This window comes from Lepus europaeus, chromosome 10 (genome assembly GCF_033115175.1).
Source record: "Lepus europaeus isolate LE1 chromosome 10, mLepTim1.pri, whole genome shotgun sequence".
Lineage (NCBI taxonomy): Eukaryota > Metazoa > Chordata > Mammalia > Lagomorpha > Leporidae > Lepus > Lepus europaeus.
The window spans coordinates 110,442,911-110,455,370 of record NC_084836.1 but is presented as its reverse complement, the minus strand read 5'-3'; the positions used below and the strand labels follow the sequence as shown (position 1 = coordinate 110,455,370).

At 54.7% G+C, this 12,460-nt stretch overlaps 1 protein-coding gene across 1 annotated transcript; it reads left to right on the top strand.

Annotated features, from left to right (window-relative positions):
- The first annotated feature begins 358 nt into the window (after positions 1 to 358).
- On the top strand, positions 359 to 805 carry GTSF1L (gametocyte specific factor 1 like). The gene is made up of 2 exons (XM_062202362.1): positions 359 to 637; positions 713 to 805. Exons 1-2 carry the CDS (start codon positions 359 to 361, stop codon positions 803 to 805), a joined length of 372 nt encoding a protein of 123 aa, XP_062058346.1.
- Positions 806 to 12,460: the final 11,655 nt, after the last annotated feature.

Genomic DNA, 12,460 nt, shown 5'->3' with positions numbered 1-12,460 from the left:
ATTGTGACCGGCCCTGACATCACACAGCATGTCTCTGCCAGTCCGGGCCGGGGGTGGGTGCCTATCTCCTTCACCTCCCTGTGCAGCTGAGATGGTGTTCTGGCTCTTACACCTGCTCCATAGAGTTCTTCTGTGTCAAGTGCCATTGGCTGGCTCTGGTCTCTGCATAGCTGCTTCCGACAACCACTGGTGCCTCTCCTAACCTGCCACTCGTGGTCCAGAGTGTTGCCCACAAAGTCCCAAGGTCCAACAGTGGGCAGAGGACGACTCCATCCTTCTCACAGGAGGACTCTTCCTTGGGGGACACTTCCCTTAGACTCCGGGCAGTGAAGACACTGTGCTTTGAGAACAATTCCTCATGGAGCCAGAAGCCTTAGAAATTTGCCCTTACAATCCGCACCACCGGATTCCCCTCAGCAGATTCCAGTACCACCTGGCATCATGCAGGAGAAAGAACCCAAAAAAAGCCAAAAAGATGGCCAGCTGCAAATACAACGCCTGCCACGTGGTCCCCATCAGAAAGCTAGAGGAGCACGAGGCTTCCTGTGCCAACAGAAGCTCCCTGGAGGAAGACGACAACTTGAGCCCTCTGAAAGGCGGTCTCCCAGGCCCACGGCAGGAAGACGACCCCCTGCATGTCTCCCCCTGGCTTTCCAACTCTGACATCTGGAATGTCGACGGCGCTAACTGCCACCCGATGTTTGTCCTGAAGACTTTTGTCCCACAAAAGCTGGTTTGTGAAAGTGATGCGAGAGAGTCAGAGAAAGAGACCAACCCCCAGAAGATCCTCAGACCAGGACAGTAAGGTGCCCGGGAAGGAAGGATCAGGCACTTGTCACACGCACAGCGATGATATGCAACTCCTTGGAATAAAGGGCATGCAAAGTGCTCCACCCTGGCGATCTTTCCTTTGGTCACCTAGCATATTGGCAAAGAGCCAAAGGCTTCAAAATATGCTGCAGGCAGAGGTGGGGTGAAATGGGCCCTGGGAGAGCACGGGCAGGATGGAAGGCGACACCCCCTCCCTGGGGGCAGTCCCGTGACAGCTGTGAAGTGATCCATGCACCTAGTGTTGGACTGGGTGAGTCCACTCCTAGGATTTTGTCTTATAAATACGAAGGGGCTTCACAAAGTTCATGGAAAATGTGTATTAGGGAAAAACTATGCCTGGATTTCAAAAACCTTTTGCTCCAAAACAAGCTTATCTTTTAATTCCATTTTCCATGAGCTTTCAGAAGCATCGTCACGTATCCACACACGTGGAAAGCGAGCAGGTACGGGGGACTCACGCAACGCCGTCAGCAGATCAGAACAGCTCGGTCAGGAGGGTCCGGGGCGGCCACGCCATGAAATCGGGCACGACCCTGAAACCCCGCAAGGAAGCGCTGGCTGCACGGCCCTGGCAAGGCTAAGGCCTACTGCTTAACTCAGAGGTCAGCACACGTTTTCGGTGAAGGGCCAGAGAGCAAGCATTTTAGGATTTGCCATCCACGTGGTATCAGTGGCAACTACTGGGCCCCGCCATTGCCACACGAAAGCAGCCACAGGTGGCAGGCAAACCAGTGAAGGCAGGTTCCAACGAAACTGCAGGAACAGGCGGAGGGCTGGGTGTGGCTTGAGATGGCAGCCATGTCTGGAGCAGTCCGCCTGCTCGGCCACCGTTTCTGTGGAGCTGTGGGGAGCACGCACGGTGTGCTTGTGCTTGCCTGGGCTTTCTCTCCAAGCACACATCAGAAGAGGGGTCTAAAACGTTTGCCATGGGCTCCCCTTACAGAGGGCTTCCCTGAGCTCCTCACCGGAAACTGACAGCAGCCGTCCCCGGGAAGACAGAGACCCCTCCTGTCTGTTCCTCCTCCAGCACCTTTGGTGTGTGAATACATGGGAAAGGGTTATCTGGCGGAAAACTAAATACATTATTTATGTATGTACGTGTGTAAATACACAGAAAGAGACATCTCCCAATCCTCTGGTTCACTCCCAAACCAATAACAGCCAGGGCTGAGCCGGGCCAAAGCAGGAGCTGGGAACTCAGTCCATGTCCCCAGCAAGGGTGGCAGGGACCCAACCACTTGAACTCACTACTGCCACCCAGCGTCTGCATTGGCAGGAACCCAGGGACTCTAATGTGGTCACTGGGCCAAATGCTCACCCCCCAAATACGTATTTTTAAAAAACAGAAGGTAGGAGCTGGCTGGCACTGTGACGTAGTGGGTTAAGTCACTGCCTACAGTGCCGGCATCCCATACGAGCGGTGGTTCGAGTCCCGGCTGCTCCACTTCCAATCCAGCTCTCTGCTATGACCTTGGAAAGCAGCAGAAGATGGCCCAAGTGCTTGGGCCCATGCACCCAGTTGGGAGACCCAGAAGAAGCTCCTGGCTTCGGATCGGTGCAGCTCCAATCAATGTGGGCCATCTGTGAACCAGCAGATGGAAGACCTCTCTCTCTCTCTCTGTTTGCCTCTCTGTAACTCTGCCTTTCAAATAAATAAATATTTAAAAGAAAAAAAGAAATTAGAAGGTAGAATCCTGAAGTCTGATGGAGTCTTTTCATAAGGAAATCCTGGCCACTATGTCCCTTAAGTCCCTGTAACCCACTGCCCTTGATCCCTTCCCCTGTTTCCTCAAAGCATTGAAAGACTTCTCGGGGAAGGAAATTCTTATGAAGGAGTTCTGAGTGTTGGCCTTAGAAACCAGACGACTAATAAACAAACTAGAGAATTGCCACAGAGGCAAAACAAAGGGAGACGTGGAGGGCATGCTCGTGTGCCTACAACCTACGGGGCCAACAGGAGCAGGACAAGAGAAGTCTGGCTTGAGTCGTGAATGAACCAGCCAGGTCAGGACGTAACCACCGTCGCAGCCAGGTGGCGGGCAAATTTACTCTTTTATACAAATCTGCCATCTTGCTGTTCTCTCTGTACATTTAGTAAACGCAATATGGAATTCTGGGAATGGAGAAGACATTCACGGAAGTGGTGAAGTCCATACAAATGTTGAGGTTGAGTTAATACTGTACCAGTCTGAATCTCAGCTTTGATAAAGACGCCGTGGTTTTTAAAGATGTTAACATTGTGGGAGGCTGGAGGAAGGGTATCTGGGAACGCCTCACTCTATCGTTGCAAAGCTTCTGAAGTGATTTCAGAATGAGAAATGTGACGCAGAGTGAAAGGCACCATGGTGGAGACAAGAATGGACTCTGGAGCCGTCCTGTGCGGGGCGGGATAACCACCTGACCACCTGCCGGCTCCCAGACGTCTCTGCGGATTCTTCACCCACAAGCGGGGGTGACACATCCACAAACATACGTCGGACGCCTAGGGAAGCCTCAGCCAAAGCTCCCTGCTGCTATGACGGCGGTCTTACTCAGCAAGAACACGGTAAGGAGTAAGAGAGACAATGACGAGCAAGCAAGTGTAGAAAACAGGTGAACAACCAACCAATGAGATAATCAGTTCTGCATTTAAAATAATAAAAGGTTGGAGAAGGCTTTGCTCAGAATAGAAACACTGAACAAATATGTCTACTAAAATGCTATAGTCTCTAAAATAAAGTATTTTACGTTTTCCAAACCAGGCAAGAGGAGAAAAGAGACCAGGAGATGACAGAAAACTTTATAAATTCAACCAAAAAAGAATAATAAAAACGCAGAATTAAATGGTATAAATCAATCCAAAATACATCCACAAATCATATTAATATAAAAATATTTCACTTTGGGGGGGGGGCAGCGCTGTGGTGCAGCGGGTTAAAGCCCTGACCTGAAGTGCTGGCATCCCATATGGGCGTCGGTTCTAGTCCTGGCTGCTCCTCTTCCGATCCAGCTCTCTGCTGTGGCCTGGGAAAGCAGTGGAAGAGGGCCCAAGTCCCTGGGCCCCTGCACCCATGTGGGAGACCCAGAAGAAGCTCCTGGCTCCAGATCGGCGCAGCTCTGGCTGTTGCGGCTATCTGGGGAGTGAACCAGCGGATGAAAGACCTCCCCCTCCTCTCTCTCTCTGTCTCTACCTCTCTCTGTAGCTCTTTCAAATAAATAAATCTTAAAAAAAAGAGTGTCAACCCTGAGTTTCATCCACTTATGCTCTTCATAATCTAAAGGAATTTCTAGGACATTAAAAAATATTTCATTTGGGATCGGTTAAACCTCCACCTGCAGTGCCAGCATCCCATATGGGCGCCATTTCGAGTCCTGACTGCTCTACTTCCGATTCAGCTCCTTTCTGATGGCCTGGGAAAGTGGAAGATAGCCCCAGTGCTTGGGCCCCTGCAGCTGCATGGGAGAACCAGAAGAAGCTCCTGGCTCCTGGCTTTGGATCAGTGCAGCTCTGGCTGTTGCAACCATTTAGGAGTGAACCAGTGAACGGAAGACCTCTCTCTGTCTCTCCCTTTCTCTGTAACCCTGCCTCTCAAACAAACAAATAAAACCTTAAAAAGAAAAAAAAAGCTAAGGAAAAAAAATTTTTTAAAAAGCATCTTAAGTCCCTAAATAAAATATACATTCATTCCAACCAATAATAGCCAAAACTATAGAAGCAGAGATAGCAAACAGCTAACATGAGTGCCATGTGACCTAACTAATCAGACACTGTTTCCTGAGCTGGGACAACACCTTCAGAATCCTTGGCACAACGCTGCACCTGCCAGTACACCCTGATAGAAGTCAGCTGTGTCTTACAGAGCCCGCTGTGGGCAAGGCTTCCTGTTCACACTCATAGATCGCCTCCAGGTGTTTCCAGAACAGGGCATAAAACTCCTGTCTGGAGAGCCGGGGAAAGGCCCAGGGGAGGGGACATGTGTGCTACACTCCCGAGCGGGACGTCAGCGGCTATTCTCGCCCCTCTTTCTTCTTTCTGGCCTGCGTCCAGGAAAACGATCATAAAAAATCCCAGCAGTAACGGTGACCACAGCATGCAAATGCTGAGGTCCCACCCGGAGCTGAACCACAAGGGGAGCTGGCCCAGGCTGGGGGAGCGGCAGCGGGCAAGGCGTCCCAGTTCATGCTGAGAGGGAGCCAGGGAAGGGGAGGGAAGCAGAGGAGAAGGCGCGGAATCTGTGCTTTCATCAAAGAATGGTGCAGGAGGGCTGGAGCCGCAGCCCGGCCCCGCCGCTGACGGACCAACACTCCATGTCCCGCACACAGGCACGAGCAGTGAGCCTCAGGGGCTGGCCTGTGTCCCCCATCAGGGTGCCTGGGTTCGATCCCAGCTCCAGCTTCCTGCTAATGCACACCCTGGGAGGCAGCAGGGATGGCTCACCTAAGTGGGCTCCCGACACCCACATGGGAGACCAGCCTTTGGGGCTATCTGGAGAGACCAGCAGATGGGATCTCTCTGTCTCTGCCTCTCAAGTAGTTTTTTTTTTTTTTTAACTCAAAAAAGTAAAATCATAAAATAAACAAAGACTCAGAAGCTAAGCAGCTTGCCATGGTCACAGAGCTGTGAAGGAGCAAGTGGTCATGCCGCTCAGGTTGAACACATCCCCAGAAGTCTGCTTCCAGAGCTGTACAGCCCAGAACGCACACGAGCTCACCACGTAGGAGGCTGACACGTTCACATCGGCAGACTAGCCACAGTCCACGCGTCCTTAGCACGGGCAAATCGGGGAAAAGTCACACAACGCAATCCTAGGCAACGCTGAGAAAAGGTTAGATTCTTTTTTTTTTTTTTCCTTTTTTACTTTTTTTTGACAGGCAGAGTGGACAGTGAGAGAGAGACAGAGAGAAAGGTCTTCCTTTTGCCATTGGTTCACCCTCCAATGGCCGCCATAGCTGGCGCGCTGTGGCCAGCACACCGCGCTGTTCTGAAGGCAGGAGCCAGGTGCTTCTCCTGGTCTCCTGTGCGGGTGCAGGGCCCGAGGACCTGGGCCATCCTCCACTGCCTTCCCGGGCCATAGCAGAGAGCTGGCCTGGAAGAGGGGCAACCGGGACAGAATCCAGCGCCCCGACCGGGACTAGAACCTGGTGTGCCGGCGCCGCTAGGCGGAGGATTAGCCTATTGAGCCGAGGCGCCGGCCGAGAAAAGGTTAGATTCTAAATGCTCTCACCACACATACACACAAATGAGGTGCCAGATGTTAGCTCATTTAAATTATTCTACCATGCATGCATAAAGCCTCACTTCATGGCCCGTAAATACAGAAAACGGTTATTCGTCAGTTAAAATCAAGTGGACAGTTGTGCAAATGATCAACTAGCACTACTCAGATCACTCCAGGTGAGGCTCACGTAAAGTGAAGTCCGCTTACACAACGTTTAAGGAAGAAGATGCACCCATGGGGTCTGAAGTCAGGGTGCGGTGCCCGCGGCAGGTGCTGGATTCAGGCCACGGTGTGCCCTGGAAATTCCCCCAGCTGCACGCCCGGGACGCTGTCTGCACGCTGTACTCCCACAGCAAGTTCACACATGAACCTCGATCTCATGCTTTCCACCTGTCTCCCACGCCTTCCCTGGCTGGTAACCAGAGCGCAGGCAATGACACGGAACAGGGCACAGTAAAGTGCTGGCCTCCAAGCCCAGGAGAGGGATCCAGTGCTGACCTGAAGCACTCCACTGAAAATGGACGCTCACTCCCCTCTGCAGGACCTCCCTGCACGGTGCAGAAGGAAGGGCTGGGGCAGTTTCTTGCGAGAACATAATAAAAGCCCCGTTTGGTCTCAGTGTTCTCGCCCACCTCTTCCACAGCTCTGAAAGCTGAAGGAGCCTCCCCCACTCCATTGCTGACGGCCCAGTTCCTTGGTGATACCAACCAGGTCCAAAGTGGGAGCTTTACCCAGAGCTGCAGAGAGCCCAGGAGGGTGCACTGGAACCCACAAGCGCCCCGAGCCTGGGGAACCATCGAGTCACAGCATGGTCACCGGGGCCGTGGACCCCAGGTCCCTCACCCTACCACTCTGCAGCAGTTGTGGGAGCCCCAGGTCTCACCAACGGGGACCTCAGGAAGCAGCAGTGATGGCTAACGGCCGGGTCCCAGCCACCAACATGGAGACCTGGATTGAGCTCCTGGCTCCCAGCTCCAGCCCAGCCCAACCCGAGCTATTCCAGGCATTTGGAGAGCAGCCCAGCGAACAGGAGCAGTCTCTCAAATAAATAAAGTCACAGCTTGGGGGATGGGTGTGTGTGCAGATGCCTGCATTCCTCCCGCGAGAGCCTGGGTTTGAGCCTGCTTCAAATCCCAGCTGTCTGCTGCTGTGCACCCGGCAGGCAGCAGGGGAAGGCTCAGGTACTCGGGCCCCTGCCAGCCACATGGGCGATCCAGACGGAGCTCCTGGCATCAGCCTGACCCGGCTGTCATGAGCATTTGAGGAGTGAACCAGTGGATGGGAGCCCCCCATCGTTCTGCCTTTCGAATAAACAGGATATGAAATCCCCCCACCCCTCTGGCCCTAGCTGCCCTCAACTTCTCTCTCAGCCCTGTCACTTCATGGTGACATGAGGCATTTATTGGGCACCTACTATGTACCGAGCCTTACCGGGCAGGGGGCGGGACTATTGTGGTGGTGGTGGTGGGGGGAGCATCCTCTCAAGTCTCCTTTCTGAGGGGCTCTTGGGACCCAGGCTCTGTGCTGGCACTGGTCAGCCGGTCTGCATCAGAGAGAAGCCGGGTTCCGAGCGCACCGACACTCACCTGGCCAAAGGTGGGGACACACAGCTCATCTCCGAGAGCTTCAGTCACGGCCGTGGGACTGGAGACAGCGGGGCTGCGGAACCGACTGAGAGCGCCGGTTCAGCCTCTAGACCATCCCTGGCCCATTCCTGACCCGTCCACCTCTCCTCACAAACCAGCTTCCCACTTGTGTGGCTTTTGTTATTACAAGGAAGGGGCTCTTCCCCAGGAGCTGGCTGCCAGTCACAGCGCCCCCTCTCCAAGGCGGGAAAACTGCCTGAGGCGGCCGCGCGGGACCAGCGCGTTAAAGGCCCCGCCTGCAGCGCCCGCATCCTGCATGGGCACCGGCTCAAGCCCCAGCTGCCCCACTCCCCATCCAGCTCCCTGCTATGGCCTGGGAAAGCAGCCAAGACGGCCCAAGTGCTTGGGCCCCTGCACCCAGGTGGGAGACACGGAAGAAGCTCCTGGCTTCCGATTGGCCCAGCTCTGGCCGTGGCAGCCATTTGGGGAGTGAACAGCAGATGGAAGGCCTCTCTCTGCCTAACTCTGCTTTTCAGATAAATAAAATACACCTGGGGGAGGAGGGGGGCGAAACTGCCTGATGAAGTTGCCGAAGAAGGGGCAAAGGCTTCAAGGACTTGCTAAGCCCTTGTTCCCAGCTGCTGCAAGCACACTAACGGCCACCAGGTGGCAACAGAGAGCACCAACCTGAAAAAGCTTTTATCAGCCCAGCATACAGCTTTTTGTGACAATACCAAAAATCTAATTGAAACACAATATAAACAACTGAAAATATAAACAGAGACTCAGGACTCCTCAGTCTCACTTTTGAGTTCCAAAGCAACTGACAGCAGGGCTCCCAAGAATCTGTACACCCAGGTTCACGGCAGTATCATGGTGGAAGCCACTGACACTGGACAGGAGAGGTGTGCTACATACATGCAGCGGACTATTACTCAGCCTCACAGAGAAAGGCCTGGCACTGACCAGCACAAACGTTTGGCGGAACAGTGAAGGTGCCACCTGGGGGGCCAGCGCGTGGCGCAGTGGGCTAAGCCTCTGACTATGGTGCCAACATTCCATACGGGCACCAGTTCTAGTCCCAGCTGCTCCTCTTCCAATCCAGCTCTCTGCTATGGCCTGGAAAAGCAGTAGATGGCCCAAGTGCTTGGGCCCCTGCACCCGTGTGGGAGACTCGGAAGAAGCTACTGGCTTCAGATTAGCCCAGCTGTTGCAGCCACCTGGGGAGTGAATCAATGGATGGAAGACTTTTCTCTCTCCCTGTGTCTATAACTCTACCTCAAATAAATCAAATATTAAAAAAAAAAAAAATACCACTTGGAATACCCAGACACCTTATTAGAGTGCCTGGCTCTGTCCTAGCTCTGCTCCTCACCACCAGCCTGCTAAAACGCACCATGGGAAGCAGCTGATGGCTCAACCATTTGGGTCCATGCTGCACATAACAGCCCTGGACTGAGTTCTAAGCTCCTGGATTCATCCTGGCCCAGCCCAGGCTGTTGTGGTTATTTAGGGAGTGAACCACCAGATGGAGCTCTGTCTCGCTGCCTTTCAAATTAAATATGTATATACATACATAAAAAAATTTTTAAAAAGCAAATGGGGGCCAGTGTTGTGGCATAGCAGGTATGCCTCTACCTGCAACACCGGCATCCCATATGGGCGCCAGCTGAATTCCCAGCTTTGCTCCACTTCTGATCCAGCTCCCTGCTAATGTGCCTGGGAAAGCAGAAGATGGTCAACATGCTTGGCCCCTGAAAACACGTGGCAGACCCAGAAGAAACTCCTGGCTGCCGTGGGGAGTGAACTAGCAGAATGAAGAGCTCTTCTTCCTCAAAACAAATCAAATTTTTAAAGACACCCAGCAAAAGCACCTTAGATAACAACACAAACCAGCATCAAACTCCATAGAAGACACGGCAGAGCAATACCTCAGGCATCAACAATGCCTCCCCCACTGTCCACTCCCAGCTCTGCCCAGCCAAGAACAAACCCTGGGGCCGGCGCTGTGGCGCAGTGGGGAAAGCCGCCGCCTGCAGTGCCAGCATCACATATGGCTGCCGATTCCAGTCCCAGCTGCTCCACTTTTTTTTTTTTTTTGAAAGGCAGAGTGGACAGTGAGAGAGACAGAAAGGTCTTCCTTTGCCGTTGGTTCACCCTCCAGTGGCAGCCATGGCCGGCGCACTGCAGCCGGCACACCGCGCTGACCCGAAGCCAGGAGCCGGGTGCTTCTCCTGGTCTCCCATGGGGTGCAGGGCCCAAGCACTTGGGCCATCCTCCACTGCACTCCTGGGCCACAGCAGAGAGCTGGCCTGGAAGAGGGGCAACCGGGACAGAATCCGGTGTACCGGCGCCGCAAGGCGGAGGATTAGCCTATTGAGCCGCGGCGCCAGCCAGCCGCTACACTTTCAAATCAGCTCTCTGCTGTGGCCTTGGAAAGCAATGGAAAATGGCCCAAGTCCTTGGGCCCTTACACACATGGGAGACCCAGAAGAAGTTCCTGGCTTCGGATTGGCACAGCTCCAGCCGCTGCGGACACCTGGGGAATGAACCAGCAGATGGAAGACCTCTCTCTCTGCCTCTCTAACTCTTTCAAATTAAATCTTTTTTTATTATTATTATTTTTTTATTTTGACAGGCAGAGTGGATAGTGAGAGAGAGAGACAGAGAGAAAGGTCTTCCTTTTTGCCGTTGGTTCACCCTCCAATGGCTGCTGCGGCCAGCTCATCTCACTGATCCGAAGCCAGGAGCCAGGTACTTCTAGTCTCCCATGCGGGTGCAGGGCCCAAGCACTTGAGCCATCCTCCACTGCCTTCCCGGGCCATAGCAGAGAGCTGGCCTGGAAGAGGGGCAACCGGAATAGAATTCGGCGCCCCAACCGGGACTAGAACCTGGTGTGCCGGCGCCACAAGGTGCAGGATTAGCCTGTTAAGCCACGGCTCCGGCTTCAAATTAAATCTTTTTTTTAAAAAAAAAGAAAAAAACACTTCCTTCCACTTGAAGAGATCTCTGGGGTGCTGAGCCTGCTTCTCCAGCTCTGCGCTGGCCCAAACCCAGGCTCACGCCACCACCTGTGGCCTCTTTGCCCCTGCCCTGTCCTCACTGACCACTTTTACCTGGACCACAGTAACCCACGTCCCCGTTCCCTCGCACTCGGCTCCTGCTCAGTAACAAATAACCGGAGACCCAGCGGCTCACAAGGATACTGGCCAGTCCTGCTGAGTCTGTGATGCAGGGACAGGTGCTCTGAGCTAGGCCACATCGGTGAGGCGGGGTGGCTTGGGATGGCCTCACTCACCTGCCCGGATCTGAACCTGGGGACAGCTGAAGTTCTCATCTCCCACAACACAGCAAACCACAGGGCCCACTCCCGGATGCTCGGGGCAGTAACTCCATGGGCACAGCCCTGCAATGACCTACCACAGCCTCTGTATCTAGGGACCCTAAGCCACACCCTTCCCTTGCACCTGCCAATCCACCAGGGACCCCAGCACTCCGACTCCTGCACCAGGCCCTCTGCACAGATCTAGGCTGCCTCCCTGTGCTCACCCCCGCTCCGTCAACCCAGTGACCCAGTGCTCCCATGGCTGTTGAGCCTCCTGGTACAACGAACCCACAGGTAGCCCTCCCTCAGCACTTCCTGTGGCCACCAGGGTCCTTCCCAGGTGAGCTCCCCTTGCCCGTCGCCATGGTGTCAAGGGCTGTCAAACCCTGTCATGCCTGTCTCCTCCCCTCTCTCTGTGGTGGACACCCGCCCCCCTCCCTGTGGCCCAGCTGCTGCCACCTCTGGTGTGCCGTGTTGTGGTTTCATCCCTGGCCTCTCGAGACTTGCTTTCGGTGTTTGGTTTCTCTTCTACCTTGAGCACCAGAGCCAGGCTGGCATGGGCAGGCGGGAGCGACAAGGGAGGACGGGGGGCTGGAAAGACCCTCAGTGTTGAGGGAGGCTGCAGAGCCCACGGGAATGGTGCAGTGAGCGTCTGCAGGGTCTCAGGATAGCACCTGGGAAAGACGAGGGGCAGGGCTGGCAGGAAGGTGCTGGGGCATCACCGGCCAGTTCTTAAGTGAGGGCTGCAGACCACCTGCTTCCAGACTCACTCCCCGGCCAAAGGGCACAGGAATCTGCACCCTCAGTCAGGGGCAGGCGACCACAGGGTTAGAGAATGTTCTACAAGCCTTCACCCCCATCCCCTGCATGAGGTGGGGGGCAGGGGTCTCCCATCCACGGACAGTCCTGTGTAGCCAGGGTCAGAGACCGGATCCTACCGACCAGCAGGGAAGCTGGGAGGAGGTGGCTTTCAGGGGGACAAAGGACAAAAGCACCGCAGGGGGTGGGGGGAGGGTAGGGGAATTGAGGCAGATGTGGCCCAGCACTGGCTCCAACCAGAGCAGCCATCTCAGCCCCAGGTGCTGGGGGCGGAGCCCAGGCCCTTCCTACCTCCCCCTGGAGCTAGGACACAACCAGGCTCCGCCCAGCCTGAGGGGCTATGGCTATACAGGGGGTCTGTGATGGATCCCCACTTGAGAGCTCAGCAGGGCGTGTCTGAGGACCAAGACAAGAACTCTGGTGTTCCAACTCCATCCTCTCTATAGACTGCCCCATGTCCCAGCACAGGCCGGATGTGCCCTCCAGGCTCCCCTGGGGAGGAGGTCCTGCAGCCAGGTATGGGTGTGGACCTGCCCCAGGGATAGCCATGCAGGGATATCCCACAGCTAAAAAGCAACACCCAGGGGACGGCACTGTGGCAGAGCAGGTAAAGCTGTCGCCTGCGGTACCGACATCCTATATAGACACTGGTTTGAGTCCCAGCTGCTCCACTTCCGATCCAGCTCTCTGCTATGGTCAGT

Coding starts and splice junctions, on each gene's coding strand:
- GTSF1L (XM_062202362.1), top strand. CDS start 359: ATGGAGCCAGAAGCCTTAGAAATTTGCCCTTACAATCCGCACCACCGG. Junction 638..712: donor AGGAAGACGACCCCCTGCAT/GTCTCCCCCTGG, acceptor TTTGTCCTGAAG/ACTTTTGTCCCACAAAAGCT.